The sequence below is a fragment of the Gallinula chloropus genome, assembly GCF_964237585.1.
Source record: "Gallinula chloropus genome assembly, chromosome: 4".
Taxonomy (NCBI): domain Eukaryota; kingdom Metazoa; phylum Chordata; class Aves; order Gruiformes; family Rallidae; genus Gallinula; species Gallinula chloropus.
In genome coordinates this window covers 19,385,408-19,408,135 of record NC_140088.1, presented here as the reverse complement: position 1 = coordinate 19,408,135, position 22,728 = coordinate 19,385,408, and the positions used below count along the sequence as shown (strand labels likewise).

Genomic DNA, 22,728 nt, shown 5'->3' with positions numbered 1-22,728 from the left:
TAATATTTTTTCTAAATAACTGAAATATCAAATATTATCCAGTTGAATGCTGTCTTATTTATTGTGTGCACCTTTCAAATATCTGAAGCAGCGGTCAGACTGTCAGACATTCCCCTCTGTCAGAATTGTCTGTTTTCCTTGAGATGCTGCAACTAATAAAACAGCAACATTCTGTGCAGAAAAAAATGGATATAGTTCATACACTCAAATTCTGTGATTAAAATCTTAATGGTGTCTCATATTTTTGCAGTTATTTCTGCCTCTGCTGGTCTTAATTCTGCATCAGTGGATATTGGGTTGATATTCAACCAGTATAAGATCAACAGCATGATTGCGGGAAATACTTTTGAAAAACAATTAGTTATCTTGATTCTGCAAAACATGCTCAGTTTAAGGAAGAAGTCAGTTCTATTGGTAACAGTAGGCAGCTTTTCTAAACATAAACCAGAATGAGAAGCAAATCTGCTTTACTTCTCTTTGCCATTAAATGTAGTAGACATATGAGCAAGGCCTGTCATAGAAGAAGAAGAGGAGAATAATATGAGAAATGGATCTTTATATACTGAGTTCATAATTACTTCACCATCATCATAACAGCTATGGTCTCCAACCATGGAGCCAAACAGAACGACTCAGCGCAAGATCCATTGGTGTATCCAGGTTGGGACAAAGGAGAGGATTATGCCACACAGCCTGCTATAACGGATAGAATTATTCCTTCCAGAGAGAATAATCATGAAAAAGAGTCCTCTACAGGTACTAGTAATAATGAAAATTTTGTGTATTACATCACTTCTGTCTCTCAGCTGGCATGTCATGGAAATATACTGCTTGAACATGTTGAGAGGAATGACTTACTGATGTCTTTAAGACAATGACATAAATTGTAGAGTGATTAGTTTTCTCTGTGCTCCGCCTAGATGGTGGTGAGATAGACATTTTCAATTTTATATCTGTATAAAACATTTATTTTTACTTATCAACACCATTTTAGTGCTTTCTGTCCCTTAGAGAAGCATAACTGTGGAATTGGGTCCAGCTCATTGCTTGAGTCATATTATTTGGGGTTGCCAGATTGTCTTTCACATACAGTTGAATTGTTATTTACATCAACAGATCAATGCTTTTAATTTGTGAAAATTCATCTTGGGAAAGAGTCCTTTTTTTTTCACAGATTTTATTAAAACATTTGTTGCTCTTATTCATAGAATGACAAGAGTAAGGCATTTAGAGAACTGGCATGACTCATCATCATGATGGAGTCTCATATAACAAATGCCATTTGTACCACCAAAATAATATTCTAAAAACATGATATGAGAAACACATTACTTTATTCCTGAAATAAGAGGAAAGGTGACTTCAATGCTCAGAACCTAATTTTGATTTTGTGACAACTAGTTGAATCTCTTTTATGGTTACTGTGTGTTCCTCTGACAGTGCCTCTTCTGTCTCATTGCTCCTGCTATTATACATTATTAGCCAGCTATTTTGAAAAAGCACATCAGATTTGGTTGTGAAGTTGGAAAGCTAATGACAATGAACAAAAATAGAAAAGTCTGTTTCCTTTTCTTCTTCATGCTCCAAATAGAATAAAAACATAAAGTCTAATCTGCATTTAACGAAAAGAAGAAAATTCTGATAGGTAAAACCTTTAGTAATGCCAAAATCTGAAGATGGCTGTGGAAGGAAAACTAGTCATACAACTACCAACAAATTATAACCATTCTCGGTAGTTTGTCATCACTCCCAGAGTCTTGAGCAATAAGAGAGAATGAAAGGGCTCTTTACAGTCAGTACTGATATCTGTAATGTAAAATAAACTGTAGCAGCACTTGACAGTGTTCCTGGAGTTAAGTATCTGTGGTCAGCCTGGGATTTAGGTCAGGGAATTGTTGTGACTGCCTTGTCTATGTCCTTTCCCTGTGTACACTGTCCTTAATCTTTTTGATTAAGCAGTGGATGAGAAGAGCAAGTAAAAAAGTCTGACCAGTGCATTGAGAGAGTAGTGATGATATATGGGAGGACAGAAGGTCTCATTTCTCTTCCTGTTTGTGTGGTGAGAAAAGGGTAGTGGTGATTTAAAGTAAATGGGAGACATGCATGTGATGGGAATGGGAGCGGCTCAAATGAACACACGTGGAATTCACAGCTGATTAAATCACCCTAGTAACAGCTGTTACCTCTCCTGATGATGTCCACTATGAAGACCCAACTCAACCACCTCTGCCTTCAGATAAGGAACCAGGACAGGGGAATGAAGTCATCATGCATCCCACAGACACCCCTGGGGATGAGATTCTTCACAGCACCACATCCAGTAAGAGCACAACTGGTGATGACTCTTATGTCATGGGTACCAGTAGGAATAATGGATCATACTCATTTCTCATGCCTGGTGTGAAATGAGACATTATTTCTTCTAAAACTGCCTCCTTCCTCTGTGTTTCTCATCCTGGGGCTCTACAGATTCAGCATGGACTTGCAGAGCAAAAATCGGTGGTGGATCGGTGGTGTTGGTAGAATTATCTTCTAGACAAAGCATAAGGGACTCTCTGCTAGTATGCTTGGTGGTTTCTGTCCTTTCCTGAAGCATGTTTCTTCTGACTGTTCCACAAACGTGCACTTTGGTGATTCTGAATCTCCAGCCCCATCTTCTCTTCTTGTGCATCAGTGGGATCAGGTGTGATGTGCTTTGGTACCATGACTAGTGTGGTGACGGTGCTCTGGTGGGTTAAATAGGTGGCTTGCTCCCGTGACTCAGCAGCAGCAGCACCATCACCAGGAGCGCTGTCCTGGTGGTGAGGGCAGGGCAATCAGAGATTAATGACGTCTTGTAAAATCTGCCTTCAGTTCCTTACTTCTCCTCCTCACCAGTGGATTTCCAGGCAAGACCACCACAGGTCTGGCTGCAGTACAGCTGCTCACTACTGAGGTACAGGGTCAGGCTGTTGCTGCTGTGGTCTCCTCTTCCTTTTCCGAAGGTCTTCCCTCTCCTTCCATCACTGGGGTCTGTACACGTAGCCAACATCTCCCTCCAACACGATGAGTGTGTATGTGGTGCTAAAGGGTCTCTCAGAGGCCAGTGACAGTGTGGAAGAAGAAGGGGAGGCCTTCCTGTCTTCTCTCCTTCTGTGCTTTGAATGAGGGAGATGGACGTGCTTTCCGGCTCGCTGTGGTACGGGAAAGAGGGAGATCACGTGGGTGGTGGTTTTGTGAGCGCTCACTTTCGAAGCTGATCGTGCCGTCATTGTGGCAGTCACAGAGTCTGTGACTGATGTTAACCCAGAGAAAGACCCCAAGGAGCCACTGGCACCTGGCACTCTACCTGGAAGTGAAAGTGAACAAGCAACCACCACAGATGGGTCACATATCAGCTGGATACCTGAAGGTTTTCCAGACATTGAAGATCATCTTAACCGATTCCAGACCCCTCTTCCTACCAGTAAGAACAATGAATTATTATGATTTTCTATAACTTGTAACCACTCACAGAGTCTTGAGCAACCATGGAGAATCCATACTGGTAAAAAGGGTTCTTTACCATCAGTACTGATACATATGACTTAAAGTATACTGTAACAGCACTTGACAGTGTTCCAGAAGCTAAGCATCTGTGGTCAGGGAGTTCTTCTGGTTTCTGTCCATATTTCCTTTCCCTGTGTCTGCTATCCTTTGGGAATCTTTTTGTTTAAATAAAGAAGTGGATGAGAATAGCAAATGAAAATATCTGACTGGTAAGAATAACGGATCATGCTCATTTCTCATTTCTGGTGTGAAATGAGACATCATTTCTTCCAAAATCGAGTCTTTTCACTATCTTTCTCATCGTGAGAGTCTATGTTCTTATTGTGAACTTGCAGTGCAAACACATGAACCCCAAAAAGAGTTGTGATTTGTTAAGGGTATTTTTCCCCTGGGTCCACTCCTCCATATGTTCCCCAGCTTTTATCAGATTTAATTTTAGTAAAAGTCAATATTGAGTTGGCAGTTGCTTTGTAGGGGTGGTGAGTAGTGTTAACAAGTCATAGATTCATAAAAATTTTTTCGGATTTTTCAGATGGATGTGGTGTTGCCACATACTCTCTTAATACTGTAAACTCTGAAATAACTTTCTGATGTTTTGTTCTCGCACTTTTGCAAGATTTTAATTTTGATTCTTAAGCTCTGCATGTTATACAATTAAAATTACCCCCAATTACAATATTACTTTGTTTTTATTCTAATACATTTATTAATAATGAATTTTTATGTCACTGTAGTGCTTTGGAATTTTTCGTATCTAACTTGTTTTTTCAAAAAAAAAAAAACCCAAAACCAATCAACCAACCAAACAAACCTCTGGAAAAAATTATATTTATGCTTTCCCTTTTTTTAATCCAAGTCTATTTTCATCAGGATTATTTGATTCACAGCATTTACGATGTGCTAAAGAGCTACAAAATCTAATGACTGTGCAGACTAAAATAAAGTTCTTTACTTCCTGCTCCTGTTTTCTAAATATGGAAGAGATCCTATAAACCTTCACAGTTTGCTTATATCAACCTGTTTAAGGTTTATATGGATTTTTAGATCAATTTCAAAATAAAATCTCAAGTTTGATTTCAGAATTTATTCAAATGTTTTCAGTCAAATCATTCTAAACTTATTTCAATGTAATGACAGTAGTTCTAAAACTAATTTTATTCTGAAAATATTTTTCACCCTTCTAAAAAGTGACTAGTAGGGATTTTATTAATTAAAACTATGGGCTTCTGTTGTTTGGAAGTGTATCTTTTGGTTTCTCATTTTTCTTAGTGATTGTAGCTTTTGGGATTACAATTGTTAATTAATATTGTGCTTTATTAGTCAGTTAATATTTTGGAGCAATTGGAAATTCTTAAAAGTACATTTAGTTAATCTATGCCTATTTCTTTGGATGCTTTTCTGATATCCTTGATTCTTGGCATCAGCAGCCATCTTAGAACTGGCAGAATCATGTGAGAAGGATGTTCATTAAATACTTTCTTTCCATAATTTTCCATTCAATTAAATTTTAAATTCTTCTCTTGGGAGACCACGACACACTCTTGTGATCATCTTATGAAAAACAGAGATGACAAAATAAAATTAAAATTACATTTTTTAAAAATCATGATGCTGTCTATCTCAAATAGTCAGGTCTAAGTGGCTGATATCTAATCATTTGAAATACCTTCAGTGCTTCAATACATACTGATATTTAGGAAACGAATAAGCATCTATTAATGTGACTGATGGAATATTTGTGAGGAAATGGACAAAGCAAAAATAAGGTGACATATAGGGATCTTTGCTTGTGTTTTATTGTGGTTTTTTTTCTCACCATATATTCTATATAGGCTAAAAAAGAAAAAGTACAGCTTGTTAAATAAAAAATAAAAAGACAAAAAATATATAAGGTGGGGTATTTTAAACATCTTTGAAGTTAATTTAGTCATCATCAAAACAGTCACAGCCTCCACTGATGCTCTGAAACCAGAAGATAAAACACAGGAAGCATGGTCACCTCATATCATGGTAACAGCTGTTACCTCTCCTGATGATGTCCACTATGAAGACCCAACTCAGCCACCTCTGCCTTCAGATAAGGAACCAGGACAGGGGAATGAAGTCATCATGCATCCCACAGACACCCCTGGGGATGAGATTCTTCACAGCACCACATCCAGTAAGAGCACAACTGGTGATGACTCTTATGTCATGGGTACCAGTAGGAATAATGGATCATACTCATTTCTCATGCCTGGTGTGAAATGAGACATTATTTCTTCTAAAATTGCCTCCTTCCTCTGTGTTTCTCGTCCTGGGGCTCTATAGATTCAGCATGGACTTGCAGAGCAAAAATTGGTGGTGGATCTTTAGTGTTGGTAGAATTATCTTCTAGACAAAGCATAAGGGACTCTCTGCTAGTATGCTTGGTGGTTTCTGTCCTTTCCTGAAGCATGTTTCTCCTGACTGTTCCACAAACGTGCACTTTGGTGATTCTGAATCTCCAGCCCCATCTTCTCTTCTTGTGCATCAGTGGGATCAGGTGTGATGTGCTTTGGTACCATGACTAGTGTGGTGACGGTGCTCTGGTGGGTTAAATAGGTGGCTTGCTCCCGTGACTCAGCAGCAGCAGCACCATCACCAGGAGCGCTGTCCTGGTGGTGAGGGCAGGGCAATCAGAGATTAATGATGGCTTGTAAAATCTGCCTTCAGTTCCTTACTTCTCCTCCTCACCAGTGGATTTCCAGGCAAGACCACCACAGGTCTGGCTGCAGTACAGCTGCTCACTACCGAGGTACAGGGTCAGGCTGTTGCTGCTGTGGTCTCCTCTTCCCTCTATGAAGGTCTTCCCTCTCCTTCCATCACTGGGGTCTGTACACATAGCCAACATCTCCCTCCAACACGGTGAGTGTGTATGTGGTGCTAAAGGGTCTCTCAGAGGCCAGTGACAGTGTGGAAGAAGAAGGGGAGGCCTTCCTGTCTTCTCTCCTTCTGTGCTTTGAATGAGGGAGATGGACGTGCTTTCCGGCTCGCTGTGGTACGGGAAAGAGGGAGATCACGTGGGTGGTGGTTTTGTGAGCGCTCACTTTCGAAGCTGATCGTGCCGTCATTGTGGCAGTCACAGAGTCCGTGACTGATGTTAACCCAGAGAAAGACCCCAAGGAGCCACTGGCACCTGGCACTCTACCTGGAAGTGAAAGTGAACAAGCAACCACCACAGATGGGTCACATATCAGCTGGATACCTGAAGGTTTTCCAGACATTGAAGATCATCTTAACCGATTCCAGACCCCTCTTCCTACTAGTAAGAATTGGAGATTATGAGGAATTTCATTTGTCCATCTGTTAGGTATTATTTTGGCCAATGGCCATTGTCCAAAAACGTGTGTACTAATGGTAAAATACTGTCATTTTATGATTTTCTTTTATGTTTTTATAATTGCTTATACCTTGCTTATAAAGGGAATCTCTTCCTTCATAAAGCAGAAGACTGCTGTCCAATGGCTGCTAACTGAGGTTTTGAAATTAACCTTTTCTTGTATTAGGTTACCTGTATGTGGTAACAAAGCTATTAAAGTGAACAAGTCTGAACTTTCTCATGGTGCCCATCCATATGTGATAGTATTTCAACTTTATGTTTTTGCTGGGCACATATGACAACTAGGTAACGTTTAACTATCACTTTTTTACTCATCTCTATTCCCTCTAAATTAGTTAAATATGTATTGAAAGAAAATTAATTCCACGTTTATTTGCTTTTGGTATCTTGCCAGTAATTGTGTTGCCGGGCTGAAATTGATATTTCATTTGTGAATATTTTTTTTTTAAAGAGTTTTTCTTCTGATGGATTTTGTGCATTTAACAGGAACAATGTTTACTTACTACACTGCATGTAGCCTTCCTTTTTGTGGATGTGTGGGTATGGTCACATGCCAATAGTACAGGAAATTAAGGGACTTTTCCTTATTCCCAAATGCAGTTTCCATACAAATGATCATCCTTACAGGAAGGTTTTTTCCAAATGCTACTTAACGTGCACTCTAATCCAAATACTATTTTGGATTTGCGCTTTCTTGGAAGTTAGTGGAACCATCCCAGCAATGTGGATGGACAGTGTTTGAACATATGCAAGATTATGTACTTATACCTTTATAGTGTTATACAGAAAACACTTCAAAGATAATTCTGCTATTAATTAATCAATAATGTTCATTAATACATTTTCAGGTAAAATCTGACCTACTTTTTTTTCCAGAATTTTATACAAACCTAATAATATTCAAGCCTATCGAAATTGTCAGAGTTACAGTATTCTGACATAGGCACAGCAATATAAATAGAGAATATGGTTTTGATATAATTTTACTGGAAAGATAAATTTATTTTTAATAATGGTTTCCTACTACAACAAACTCATGTCTTGACTTTTGCTGCCCTATTCACTTTATGAATCCAAACTCCCTCCTCAATTTTACGTGCAGACATTACACACTATAAAAAACGTTTACTACCCTTTTGCTTTGAGCACATAAACCCTGTAAGAACTGGTTTGAGGACCATTTTCAGGGTGAATGTTTGCACCAAATCTTTGCATTGTCAGGTGCCCTGGAAAAGGTTTATAAGGTCATATTCTCAAAATTCTCCCAATACTTCCTTTTTTTTCCATGTATCTTCTCTTCATGCTTTTTAAAAACACAATGCAAGGGAATTACTGGGGCACTAGCATCATCATAACAAAGTTTATTTATTGATGGGTACATTCATTTGTAATGTCACCCCACATAACTGTAATGGAATGGAAAAGAGTCATTAATGTATTTGCTATAGTTAAGTATAAAGTCTTTCTCTGAACAAATGAATGGCTTGATGTACTATACTACTTCCTTTCACTTGATTTTCTCTACAGCAATGTTTAAGCCATGGTCTGACACCACCTTAATGACTGATCCGTTGTCCATGTGTCCATGGAATAATGAATCAGCACACTGAAGGAACCCAAAAAGAATTGTCAAAAAAAAAAAAATAATCTAGTATGTTATCAAAAGGAAAGGTGGAGAGATTATGAGGATCCCTCCCTGCCGTTCATAAGCACCTCCCCGGAGCCTGAACAGCAGGAGACATGACTGATTCCAGCTTCTTCTTCTCAGTGCTTAAGGGAGGGGAATGGTGAATGTAGCAGCTGTCTAAGCACACAAATTTTAATAAATGTCTGTGTGGCTTCCTAAGGGGCTTTGTGTTGGAAAAGCTCTAGCATTTCTCAAGGATGGTATAAAACACCTTAAAAAAATCCCCAAACCTGCTAGGATGTGAGGTAGATGAAGGAATATATTTCTCTTGGTCAGCTTTCTTGGAGGCCAGATTAGATGCTGAATTTGTGTTCTGTCCTGTGTGGTGAGATAGCACAAAACAACTCACTGGTCAATAAGTTTCTGGTTAATAAAAATAATGAAAACATCTGGAAGATTCATGAACTACTTGCTGGCTAAGCTTAACAGAGGGAAAAAACCCACGCTTCTCAGTTTTGTATTTGCCAGCTGGTATTAGGAAATGAAATCAGAAATGCTGGCTAGAAATGAATTGCAACATGTGTTAAAAAGAAAAAGAACTTAACAACTAATAAGAGTGTTTAATTTGCTCTGTTAGAGTCTGGAAGAATTCAGAGAGGTGGAGGTTGTCTGGGGGTTTTTTTTGACAGTGATAATAAAGTAGTAGTTCTAAATGAAATCACTGTATCTGTAGTCTGCTGATAATTTTAGATGGGATCCCCACATGGCACAGAGTAGGCCAGAAATGTGACTGTATAAAAGTTCAAGCAGTATGGCCAGTATAGCAAGTCCTTGAGACTGGAAGCATACATTTTTATTTCAGATCTAATGCTGTCTTAGAATCAAATCACATGCCTTATTAATAAGGACAAAGGGATTAATCATTTTTTGTATTAGGAAAAATACTTTTAATTTTTTAAGTCCCACTCTATACGTAGCTATCAACTTTTAAACCATTCAGAGAACTATCCTACTATTTTATGAAAGCATTATAGCTTTAGAAATTCAGTTTTATCCTGTGTAGGAGTAAAATTTAAGGTTTCCAAATTTCCCCATCTTAGTCATTGGTCATTGCACGTACGCTCTGTCTCTCTTCTCACTCTCTGTTCTCCATGGAACAGACAACTGCTTTTTCTTCAAAAAAGTTGCCAACATTCACATATCTTTACATTTTCTCCAGAAAATTTCTAGGCAATTATAATTGCATTTTGGTTCATGAAAGTATAGCTTAATTAAAACTGACATATATGAGAGAGACAAGAGGAGAAAACCTTGAATTTTGTCATTCAAATACTCAAACTAGCCATAGTTCAGATAAGTGTGATGATTATAGTCTATGTAATCGTTTTCAGTATAAAAACTTGTTAAAGACTTCAGCATGAACCTTCCAGAAGAGTCTTTTAATTGTGAAAGTCATAGTCTTTGTACCTTGCTGTTAAATATTCATTAGGTATATTCGGCCTAACTGATTTTTTTGTTCTTTAGGATCTACCTCCAGCACATATGGTAATCAAGGACCACACAAGGGACATTATGAATCCACTACTTCCCCTGGAGAGACCACAACAACAACAATAGATTCACAACCACGGGGAGCTCAAGTACCAGGTAGGTCTTTTAAGTTACGTGTTTTAACAACTTAAGCACAGAATTGCAGTAATAATTGCTGAAGAGATGAAAATACAGGTCAGGTGCAGTTGTTCAGGCTTTGCTCTGAATCAGATAATATTCAGCATTTTCACTAGTAGTCTGAAAAATCAAGCATATTGTAACTCAGAATTTTCAGACAATATCCAGGTGAGATAAATCATGCATTTAGAGAATGGGATGAAGAACCAAATGACCTTTATAAATTTATATGAAACCAGGCAAAATTCAGTAAATACATGCAAAATATCCTATCCATGTGAATAAGTGATGAAAATAATAGCTGAGATGAGTGTTGCAGGGTAGGGCTGACAGATTAAAATTAATAGAAAGAATCCAACACCATTACACAATTGCAAAAGAATGCAAATGTATTCTGGGACATATTAACAGTAATGTCATTTTTTTAAAACAGAGAAATAATTACCCCAATCTATTTAAGCCTAGCAAATTGAAAGCTGATGCTTTGGGCTCAGTTTAAGGCACTGGATTAATCACATAGGGGAAAAAACCCTAACAAACATACAAAAAAAAAAAACCAAACCAAAGAGACAGATAACATTTTCAAAAGATAAACTTTGAAGAACCTTTTGAAGAACTCACCATTTTCAGAGAAAACTGAAGTGAGATAGGAGAAACGTATGGTACAAAATGAATTCTTATCAGTTTTTCACCATGGAATACTAATAATTAACTAAGTAAAGGAAGTAGCTTGTTTCACATGGAATGTAGGAGACTTGTTAAAGAAAGGAGGCTTGTTTCAGACAAACAAAGGATTTAGCCCTTATGGGAGGATCTCTGCCTATAATGGTAGTATAGCATAAAGAATTGTCCATTGGAAAGGTTATCCTTTATTAAAAATGTTAAGAGTAAATGGAATATCTTTCAGCTGCTTTCCTATTGACCCTGTTTCACTGGGGTGAAATGTAGCTGATACAACCTCTTAAGGGTCCTTTCCAGTTTAGTTGTTCCTCTTTTTTTTTTTTTAAATTTTGCCCCTAAAACACACCCCATAAAGACTTTAAATTTAAAAAATTAATATTTCACTCTATGTGAAAGTCATCCTGCTTTTGTGCCTGGGACTGCAGGTGTGTCAGTGCTAAACCTTTTATTTTGCCCTTGGAACAAATCAGTGACACAAATCCTCTTCACCTATGCCCACTGAAGTACAGTACTTCTAGGTGCTAACAGTGATGGGGTGTTTGGGGTGTTTCACCTGAGCTGCCTGTGTATTGCTGAGTTATGAAAATGTATTCAAAGCATGCAGAAGCACCTCATAAACCAAACACATTCATGTAAGCTGGGGGAAAAGTCTGACGGTATAAAGAATGCAAAAGAGTTCATGTTCATACAGCTCTGCAAAATGGCAAAACTCCATTTGGATATGTTAACAGGCTCTCCTCTCCTCCCTCAACTCTCCCCGCAGAATGGCTGATTGTCGTTGCCGCTCTCGTGGCACTCGCGTTGATTCTCGTAGTGTGCGTTGCCGTGAACAGTCGAAGAAGGTAAGCAAGCCCCTTTACTTCCTCAGGAAGCATGCAGACTTGCTATTTTCTTCATCAAGAGGCTTCAAAGCCTTGTGATAGTGGAGAGCAGCATCACACAGGAAAGAGCTTCTTTCTCTGTGACGCTTTGTGACTTGGGGCACGAGGGCCCAGGCTACTGTCTCCTCCACAGGTCACATCTCAGCCTTCACATTCACATGGAAACACATGAAGCCAGGAGCTGTATAAAGAATTCAGTCTTTACTTGTAGATAGAAACTAACTGTGTATATAGATTGCTGATAATTCATTATTGTCTACCTATCAATTATTAATAGGGGAGTCCTGCCCACTGAGAGTGACTGCAACCCTGCGAGATGGATATAGACAGTAGCAACCACAGGATGAGCAGTGTTGTCTGCATACCTGTGAAGGGCTGCATTAGTAGATCTCTGTCACAGGATTAATTTGTTCCTTCCAAACACAAGGCAGTATCGCAGCTGCAGACAGGGGTATATTCTGGCACTGCTGTCAGAAAACTCGATAGCTTTATTTACTCCACTCTACAGATGTCAAAGCTGAGGAATAGAAAGTTGCGGTGATCTGTGCAAAGTTAGGCAGGAAATTTAAAAAAACACCTGTTGCCTACAGGATAGGCTGTAATGTTCTTAACTCTTTCTTCACTTCAGAGGCTGTTCTGTGGTTACTTCTCCATTTTTCTTAAACAGCTTTTTGTTACTTGAATGTTAATGCTGAACGCTTTATCAGAGTAACTGTTTTCTACCCAAGTGTGGAACTTGATTTTTTTTTTTTAATCAGAGTAACCATGTAGTATGTGGAGATTTTTGGTCAGGAAGCAGTGAACAAATTTATTCTTAGTGTGCTGTTCACAGGAAAGCACATGTTATGTTAATGCTTCTGGGAAATAGTGTCAAGGGCCTCCAAAGCATGGCATGGGTGCTAGAATAAAGCACTGACACTGTGCTGAGGGAGCACAGTCCTGGCAGTCCCTGCCCAGAATGCAGAAGGCTTCTGTGTAAAGGAAATGCTAAATAGCCAGATAAATTGATAACAGTTTTACTGAAGTCGGTAGTGAGATGCCACCTGGTATGTTTGTCTTATGACTGTATCTACAATATCAGTCCTTGTCTGACAGTATTTTTAGAGATCTGTTTAAATAAGAAAGCTATCAAGCACGTGGTGAAACCCAGAAGCCTGCAACTTCCTTTCTGTTAAGTGCTTCTGAAGTCACACAGCCTGACTGTCAAGGCTTCCTGCTTTCTCTGTCACTCTCTTCTGCCCTGAAAGGTAGCTGCTGCTTCTGTTTGCTTGCTCTTTACCCAGAATCACAAGGGGAACAGAAATGAAATAATCTCAGAGCTGTAGTTTATGTCCTTGGTATCATTAATGGAAAAACTTATCTTTTACTTAGAGTTTCCGTGCAGCTGGGACTGAGTTACAAAGACAGAAAGTGCATGGGAGTGAATGCATGTGTACAGAGGCATCGATTAGACCCTAGTAACGTGTCAGTCACTGTGGGGAGAGTATTTTGAAGCATGGGGGACACAGTCTGGTATTCTGGAGACAAATGGAACTTTTTTCTTTCACTAGCAGGACCCAAATGATAACGTGACTTAAATCCAGAATCTATTCTGATGAGTGCTAATATCCTAAAAATTCATGGAGAGGTAGTTGCTGAGTAGTCAGCATACTGCACGTGAATGCCAACTGACATATGCAGAACTAACACTGCAGCAGTACTATGAGACAACTGGATAGCTGAGAAAGGAGGCTTGAGGATTTCAGTATTAGCTGAGCAGTGTTAAAGTGAGAACAATCTGTATTTTTATTTGTGTAATGCTGTCAGTTGCACCCTTTTTTTAAATGATGGCTAACTGCATCATGTTCATCCTGGAGAAGAGAAGGCTGAGGGGAGACCTTAGCACCACCTACAACTACCTGAAAGGGGGTTGTACAGAGGTGGACAGTGGTTTCTTCAGCCAAGTAACAGGAGATAGGACAAGGGGAAATGGCACAAAGCTGCACCAGGGCAGATTCAGATTAGATGTCAGAAAAAAATTTTACTGAAAGAGTTGTTGGGGCCTGGAACAGGCTGCCCAAGGAGGTGGGAGGTAGTTGAATCACCTTCCCTGGATGTGTTTTAAAAAAGGGTAGATCAGGTACTTAGGGATATGGTTTAGCATGGGGCAGGAATGGTTGGACTTTATGATCTTAAAAGGTCTTATCCAATCTTGCGATTCTGTGGTCTCCAGTTTCAGTCCCAGACAGGTTGTCTGAAAAAGCCTAACGAATTGTAGGCCTCAGTTTCAAGGCAATTAACTTTCCCATTCAGCAATCAATAGATTTTGCCTTTCAAGTTAGTAGGAAAGATGGCAAGAGATTGCAAGCATTTCAAACCAGCAATTGGGCCTTCTCAGTAAAAATGAAATTGTTCTTTTCTTCTCTCTTCTACTTCTTTTCTCTTTCTGTAACTTGGTGGTGTCATAAGTTACCTTAACCAAAACCCAAAATCGCCAAGGTTCAGGACAGTCCTAGTTGGTTAGTTAGTTATTCCTCTTGTGGCAAAGACAACTGCCAGCATCTGGTGCCTGTTGCAAAAATTGTTAAGATTGCCTTCCAGGGTCCAACAGAAGATGCTGCCCAGCCTGACCACTGTGTCAGGAAAGACACTGAGCTGCTCTTTCAAGAGGCTGTGGAGCTCCTCACTTTCCCCTTTTTTTAGAGGAGGAATCATTCCCAAGGGTGCATGTAACATTAGCACAGTGAACTAAGCTACTCTGGGTAAAATAACCCTCGCCTATCAGTCAGTAAGCATGAAAAAAAGGAATATTTCAGAAGGATAAGAGTATATTTGAACTACCAAATTAGTCATTCAGGTAAAAGATGCTTCATTTAATAAGAAAGCCCTTTAAAGTACACCTTCAGAGGCATTGTCCATCTTATAAGCGTCATGCTTTGTCAGCTCAGTTCACATAAGGCTGTTTTGAGGACAAGTGGGGTGTTAAGCACCATGTAGCTTGAGGAGCACCTTAACAATCTGGGGCAAATCTGACAGCTGTGTAACTAGTCATACGGAGGAAGTTCAGGCTTTGCCCTGCATAAGCCTACACTGGCAGACACGTTTCATTCCTAAGCACCTTATCCTAAATATTGGCTTTCAATTGTTTTCTTATTTATGTTAGTCTCCATTTATAAATTTTTGTTTGTTTTTATTTCTCTCTAGGTGTGGGCAGAAGAAAAAACTAGTGATTAACAATGGCAAAGGGGCAGTGGAGGACAGGAAGACAAGTGGATTAAATGGAGATGCCAGCAAATCACAAGAAATGGTTCACTTGGTTCATAAAGAACAGTCAAATGACCAAACAGGAGCATGTGACGAATTCCTGACCATTAATGAAACACAACATCATCAGGAGCTTGACATGAAGAGTGGAGTATAATGGTGCCAACCTGCCAAGTAGATCGGAGCTGGGGAAATCAAAATCGCATGGAACTTGGACAGGAATTCACAGATGCACTGTGCTACTGATGTCTTTGGAACATAATTAAAATGTTTTCTTTATTTTTATCACTTGATGTCTGAGTTAAAAAATTGGCACTTGCTTTCTGAAATAAGCCCCCAAGAGTTGCATAATATTTTCAGGTCCTAGTTCCTACACAGAGGAGGAGCACACTCCCTGTTTTAGGAGGGATGCAAGTTTATGTCATTGTTCCCCAGATGGAAGGTCTTCGCTGTGTGGAGCTACAGAAGTATCCAGTCACTCCGTCTCACAGGCGCATAGGGTACTAAACTTCCCATGGTACAAGAGTAAGTGAGGAATAAATGTGAAGAGCAAAACCCAAGCTAAAACCAGAAAGGCCTGCTATGCAATGTCTAGAGTGTCAGCATCCTTCAGAAAGCCTTACAGCCAGGAAGAGCAGTAGGTGCATTCAGGGTCTGCCAGTATGAACAAAAAGTGACATTTAATAATGGTTTGTGGCTTGGTCTGGAGGGAAACCCAGAAGGACAAAACTTACTTATCTCTATTTTTACATCTCTATGGGCATACGGCAAGTCTTCTTGGGAGGGGGAATAAAAAGATGAAAACATGAGCTGATACATATTAAAGTTCTATACTTCATGATCCTAAAAATCTGTACAGTTACCCTTGAGTTTTTGAGGTGTTCACTGCTCTTCTCCCTCCTTTGCAGGTCAGTTTGTGCAAGTTTCTAACAAGTCTGTCAGCTAGAATAATCCCAGCTCTATCACACGTGCACAGTTAGGGAAGACGACAGTATTTTATTCCTGAAGAACAGGTCTCTATCTTCTTCTGCTCCGCTTTACCTAGGACATGCTGAGCCTAGTAAAACCTGTTTCCCCTATAGCTATTACGTGACACCAAGTTGCTGATAATTTGAAAGTTGCCTTTCTATGCTCTCACCCAGTTCCTCTGAATACTATTTCATCCACATTTTCCCTTCTGATTTTTAAAAGTACCAAAAGAAACATTTGCTTGCCTATTGATACCAAAAGTTCTAATTCTACAGAAAAGATTAATTAAAATTAAAGGAAACTGTCCCCGCTACGTAATGTAGTAAAGTAGCTGCAGCTGCATTGTTATATGCTTTTGTTTTGTCCTTATGTGTCTGTTATGTGAAGTATTTGTATTAATCTATGATGCTGTGCATTATATTGATATGAATTGTCAGAAAAAAATTACTACCAGTGGTCTGTGCCATTTTTAAGAAAGCATATTGGAATGGAGAATGATAACTTCTAACAGGGTTGCCTCAAAAAAATGCAAGTAAAAACGAGCTAAGGTGACTGCAACCAGTGGTCTGTGGTAGTTGTGGGATGGGGAATGTCCTGTAGCAAGGTCATTCAGCTATTCCTGTTCCTGACAATAGCAACTATCTTTGGAACTGTTCTGCTTAAGACCATGTTATGTTCTCCATCTGAAGAAATTTGGAGGATGAGTTTTCAGCTGGCTTAAATGCTAACATCAGCTTAGCACTGATCTGTACTGGAACATAAAGCACAAGACTGTTGATTGTCTTTCTCAGTCAGAGCCTTCCAGCAGTTTCCCATGTGTTTCATTGAGTTGCTCAGTGCCTTGGTATCTGCTGGCAGATCTCCTCAGGGGCAATTTATGCCTGGGCAAAAGGTCCCAAGACAGGGTGTGATTCTTAAAGTACACCTAGGATGCTTTCTGACTTTATGTAGGTCAGTATGTTTCATCTATAAACAGTCACACAGCTTGTGGTCCAACAGTGTTCAAAGAAGCTTGAAGCTAATGGGGTCAAGATGATATACACTATCAGTACTTGTGGTCCACTGTCAAACTTCTCAGTCCTTTCATATATTTTAATAGCGAACCATGTAGAGGGAAGTCTATTGACTTGTTTTTGTTTAATTCCAGCTATGTTTTTAAGCAAGCTTACTATTTGTCATTATAAATCAAAGAGAACTGTTGAAGGCTGTGTTCAAACTGGTGTTATGTATTCATTTCACTAAGTATGGAGATCTGGAGTAAGACTTACTCCTCTCTTTAAGTCTTAATTGAATATAGATTGCAATCAAAAGGAGCTGTTTCATTGTCTTGAAGGCTACTTTTTTTTAATAAAAAAAGTAAAAGGCTGTGGCATGTTATTCGTCTTCCTATTCAAATGCTTAATTGAGAACTCCACTAACTCCTTCCTAATTTATATAATGTCAGTAATTATAGATACACAGACAATGCTGGTTGGCTTCTTTTATCTTTTTTTCAATAGGGAGATGCTAGAGTTCTCTTTACAGAGCCAACAACATTATTTTATATTTGCTGATTCTTTTTAGATTATGTCATGTGATTTATGTGTAATTAAGTTTCATTATAGTTTCAAAACTAGATGGCCATGTCATATCTGTAATATAGTACGTATTTTTATTAATCTTGGTTTTATTGTTTGAGGGGGGGGGGGTTTGCGTGTATGTATTTTTTTTATAGAGCACGATATATTTGCATATTTATTTAAAAGATAATCAAAACAAAAGATGGTATCATCTGTAAATAGTGTCGCTAAAACCACATTGAACTGCGAAATAAGCTTTCAAAATAAATCTTGATTCCACATTGAGAATAAAAAATATGATTCCACATTGAGAATAAAAAGTAAGACCAGCATTATTAGAGGGAGAGAAGCATTTAGCTGGGTAGTTGTGTTTAGTACTAGTGAACCAGCGGTCATTTTTTCTGATTGAAAAGTCTAAGCCAGGCTCAGCTGAATGCTGTGTGGCCTTGTCTGCTATGCCAGCCTCCCACAGGCTCCCCTGATGCTCTGGGATTTAGCAACTAACTCAGCTTCCCCCTAGAAGAAGACAGTTTGGTCCAATTTAAGATCAACCCAGTAAGATCTTGATGAATATTCCTGGCTTACTGAACCAATGCCCAGAAAGATCCAGCACTTGCTAGGGTGCTGACAGACAAGTTGCGTCTTGGTCTACCCCTGGTACCTTCCAAGAATGAGGATCTCTCCCAAAAAAAGGTGAGGACACCAGGCTGGATGTGTGATCATCCAACGTTACTCCTTTGTCTTAAACAGTTTTAAAATAAATGTAACCCAGAGCACCTCTCTCATCAAAATACTGTCTCAAGCAGTAAGCACATTTGAGAGAGGGGTAGTATGTTTTATGAGAATGCAATATTTTCATTAAATAATCTGAGGTGATTATTTCACGTGTATTTTCTTAAAGATCTTACAGGATGTTTGACTGAAGTAGAGAAAGGCTACGTGGCCATCATTCCTACCCGTGTGGATGTTCTAAACCCTTTCCACAGTATCAGTTCCAAACTTTTAATTGCTGCACAAAGTTCTTCATGGCACAGGGATGTTTTTTCTGTGTTGCCAACAACAGCAGCAGCCTCTACAGTAAACAGTTTCAAACACTGTTAGGAAACAATTACCGGGTGGCTCTTTGGCACATGGAAGCACTGTTGCTCAGGGGTAGAGGTGAGTGTAGCATCATGGTTTGGGCTGGTCCTAGTTGTTCTTTGGGTAAATGAAAGAGAGAAATTAAATCCTCTGACAGCTGTCTTCTGCCGCAGCATACACACGTGCCAGGATATACTGTGAGCCAGCAATTAAAGGGTTTATTTTATGCTATATTGGACCATTAGCCAATAATTATTTCTTAGCCTTATTAAACAGTCCAAGCTTCTGACTTCCCTACAAGAGACTTGATTAGCCAAATACAAATCCTTTGGGTAACCAGAGGCACTGTTAATTTTCCTCAGGGTCAGGGAGAGAAGACAAAAAGGTGGCAGGAAAATTGTTGTTCCTAGGGGTGTAGTTCCAGCTGCATGGGGTGGGAGACAAAACTCTTGTTCCTTGCAGGTGGCAAGAACGGTGTGAAGCTGTTTTGGGGGTGAGAGCTACAGGGGATTAGGGATAGAAGAAGGACACCATTGCTGGGAGAGGAAATAAGGGGAGAGTGACATTTCTGTCCCACTACTGGGGAAGTCCCCTCAACACCCTCAGGATAATCAGCCTTTTCCTGTGAACCCCCCCACCTCCAAGTCACTCTCTGCATGTATCACCTCATTTGCAATCTGATTTTGAATAATTTTCCCCATGTAGCTTCTTTCTTGTTATTACTGTACTGTGCTGTATATAGCACCCACCAACACCGTGCGGAGAGCAGGCAGCCATGACGATGAGAAAGGAGAGGCAATGCACAGATTTAGCAAAGATGAGCAAGTGTCTTTTGTAGAGCAGAGACTGGACGTTTTGTCTTCCCTGTCATTTGGAGTAAGGTTAGCAATGGTGAGACTTGGCGAACATTTCTCTTCTTGCTTATCTTCCTGTTTTTATAGCACCGGCCTCAGATCTTCACACGGGTCAAATGTGCTGCGGCAGAGTTTTTTGAAAAGCTGAAACTGAAGAAGCATCAAAGAAAGCCTCCTGACCTGAAGGGAGCAGATTATTGTTAAAGTGCAAGTAAAGCAGAGGCAGTGAAAGCTTTCAATATGCTTTAAACACATCCTTCTTTCAAGTTTTTTTTCTGGATGGTTCCAGCAAGCATTAGAAAAGTTTTGACTGAGCAACAGCTCCAAGAATTCTCAAACTTTTTATTATAACTTCTTACTCTACATGCAAAAGGGTTTTGAATGAGCAAGTGGGAGGATGAAACCCATTTTCATACATTCCCTGCCACAAAAACCTCTGTATTGGATGATGATGTGAATGGCATTAGTTTTGTGGGTTGCTTCAGAAAAAAGCAACAAAAAAACCCACAAAGTTTTGTATCAAAACAAGTCCCCAAAGACAGTTGAGAAGAGGACTAGTTTTTGTTTACAGAGCCAGACAAAATTATAGTTAGTTTTATTGTCCCAGACAGAAGATCTAGCTGTGCAAAATTGACTTTTTTTGTGTGTGTACCACAGATTCACCATGCCTATACGTAATATAGATTTCCCTCTGCACTACAATAAAATTCTTACATGTAATCTATTTTGCACTGGAAAAAAATGTTTGTGTAACTTTATAGTTACACAAGTAAGTCAAAGTCAAGTCAAATCTGATCTGACATAAATTTAAGTGGAAACTAAGTGCTGGAAAACCAAGCATTTTTCAGAATATTAGGGACACTCCGAAACACCCACCTAACTCAGACTTTAACTCAAAAGCAGCTTTTTCCCAGTGCTGAAGCTGATGCAAGAGGCTGCCTTGTAAGCAATGCCAAAGGCACAGCATGTGGCTCATGGGCAGTGGAGGCCCTGTACATAGAACTGGTTCCAGGCTTTTCGAGTTAATCTTGAAGTCCTTCAAATTCCTGGAGCAACCCAGGGTGGAAAAGGATGCAATAAAACATTTTCCACCTCTGCTCCAGAGGCTGAAAGCTTTGCATGCAGCAAGTGAAAGCCTTGCCTTGGGCAAGCATGTTAGGGTGGGGTCAGCCCTATCGCCCATGTGCTGGTCTCATGTTGCAGCATATAAATGGTTCGTTTACTCAAAGTTTCAGCTTTAAATATAAATTTAATTGCTGTCATTGGCATGTATCTAGCTTCTGGCACCGTGTGCTGAAAAGGCATGGTTTTTCCCCCCCAGAAAAAAAAAAGCTTAGATAATTTTCAGTGACCCCATTTTCCTCATATGAATCAAGACTTCACATTTTCATTTTGCCCAGAACAAGCAGTAATAAACTGAGTATATTTTGCCTCACGTTTGGATGTTAAGTCTGAGTTTAAATCCACCCCTTTTTATCACCCCACTCTTTTTAATTGCTCTGGATTACTAGCAGCACACTTACAGTGGTGTGGTGGTTCAGCCCCAAGCAGCGGCTGAGCACCACATGCTGCTCGCTCACTCCCAAAAGAGAAACAGAGTCCCTGTGGGTTGGGATAAGGACAGTTTCGGAAAAAAGCACTGTGAAAGTAGAACAGTAACAGCTAGAAGTAAATTTCACTTACACATGGTGATAACAGAGTACCACACAACACAAGGACCAACATGAGGACTGACCCACTGGTACTCAGACTGTACTCAGACTGCCCTGGAGGCACCCAGGAGCACACTTCCAGGACCAGCCCCTTTTATGGGGGAGTGATGTCAAGTGGTGTGGAAAACAGCCCAGGCTAACTCAGCTCACCTGGGCTGGCTGCTTTGGGAGGTTAATTCTGGTCTGGACAGAACCAGGACAGGTAGCTAGCTCAGAGCCAAAGTTTTCAGAAGCTTTCAGCAGCTTTCCATCTGAGCCTGTAAGGAGAGTTTTCCTAAGATGAGACCATGATAGCTGAGCCCCATATCCACGACACAGAGATCTTAGCTGACAACAGCACAATAAAGGTGAGAACAGTCTTCCTGAGAGTGGTTTGGACCTCAACCAACACTGGTACAAGCCTCACAGCAAATGCTGCCTGTCCATACCCTGAAGTGCAAGTACATGTGGTTTGTAAAACCGTTTTACAGTCATCCACTCAACTAAGCATGTTTTGTTTTGTAGCAGGAGGTCATCACCAGTGGAGACAAGTTTCTAGTTATCATGTGCCTCCCTGCAGTTCTTTTGTGGTTAATTTTTCTAGTTAATGTTTCCTTAATTCATCAGGGGAACGTCTGAAACAAACTCTAGATAAGGATGCTTGTTTGTTCTGCTAGTGACTTCAAAACCAAAGTTACCCTTTGTTCAAGGAGGGGGACTTCCTCCGCCTGTGAAGACGACAGGTAAAAAGCCTACCAGCCTAGCCCAGTCTTTTTTAGTCCCTTCACAGTGTTGGGGGTCAGCTGTTTTTTCTCTCTTGTGCATCTCCACAGCACATTGCTCAAGAGGAAGCATGGAAGACTGCTCTGCAGACCACTTTTGGGGACTGCAGTAAGCAAACAGCCAAACTGAAGTACATCAGTCTTACAAACAACTACCAGAAAGTCAAACATATTTTTATTTCTGTCATGAGTATGAATAAATAGCAATACACCATGAAAGACAGATCCTGGGTTACTTCTTTAAATACTTGTCCTTGTACTGCAGAATGCACCATAAACAGTGTGAGGTCTCATTCCTCTGGATCCCCCCTCCCCACCCACTCAGTTTTGGTGGGCAGCAGTCAGCTTTGTAATTTCTCTATGCAAACACATTTTGCTTATCTCTGCAGAACCTGCCTGCCTGCTTGCCTGCCTCGACTGCCACGGTTGTTGCCACGACCACAAGATCTTACATGCAATCTAGCTTCCTTCCCGCATCTGCTGTAGCAGAACAGTTTTTTCTGTTCATGCTGTACATGTGCAACAACAGCCAGCCACCTGCTGAGACTGTGAAGCCACCTCAGTTTTGTGTGCCTGCACAGGGCTCTACTTGTCCTATCACTTGGGAGAAGAGACCAATCACCACCTGGCTACAACCTCTTTTCAGCTAGTTGTAGAGTGCGTTAAAGTCTCCTCTCAGGCTCCTCTTCCCCAGGCTAAACAACCCCAGTTCCCTCTTAAGACTTGTGCTTCAGACCCTTTACCAGCTTTGCTGCCCTTCTCTGGACACACTCCAGGGTCTCTATGTCCTTTTTGTAGTGAGGG

At 40.0% G+C, this 22,728-nt stretch overlaps 1 protein-coding gene across 2 annotated transcripts in view; it reads left to right on the top strand.

Moving 5' to 3' along the window:
- Nucleotides 1-15,189, top strand: part of CD44 (CD44 molecule (IN blood group)) — a 54,886-nt gene extending 39,697 nt beyond the window's left edge. Inside the window, exons 11-18 of one of the 2 annotated variants that reach the window (XM_084264192.1) lie at nt 598-756; nt 2,177-2,362; nt 3,260-3,445; nt 5,471-5,731; nt 6,629-6,814; nt 10,041-10,163; nt 11,629-11,707; nt 14,930-15,189. In XM_084264192.1, the coding sequence (XP_084120318.1) occupies nt 598-756; nt 2,177-2,362; nt 3,260-3,445; nt 5,471-5,731; nt 6,629-6,814; nt 10,041-10,163; nt 11,629-11,707; nt 14,930-15,146 (1,397 nt within the window). In that variant the 3' untranslated portion in view covers nt 15,147-15,189. Of the gene's footprint in view, nt 1-597; nt 757-2,176; nt 2,363-3,259; nt 3,446-5,470; nt 5,768-6,628; nt 6,815-10,040; nt 10,164-11,628; nt 11,708-14,929 lie in introns of both variants that reach the window. The other variant, XM_084264193.1, reaches the window with a different exon arrangement.
- Nucleotides 15,190-22,728: the final 7,539 nt, after the last annotated feature.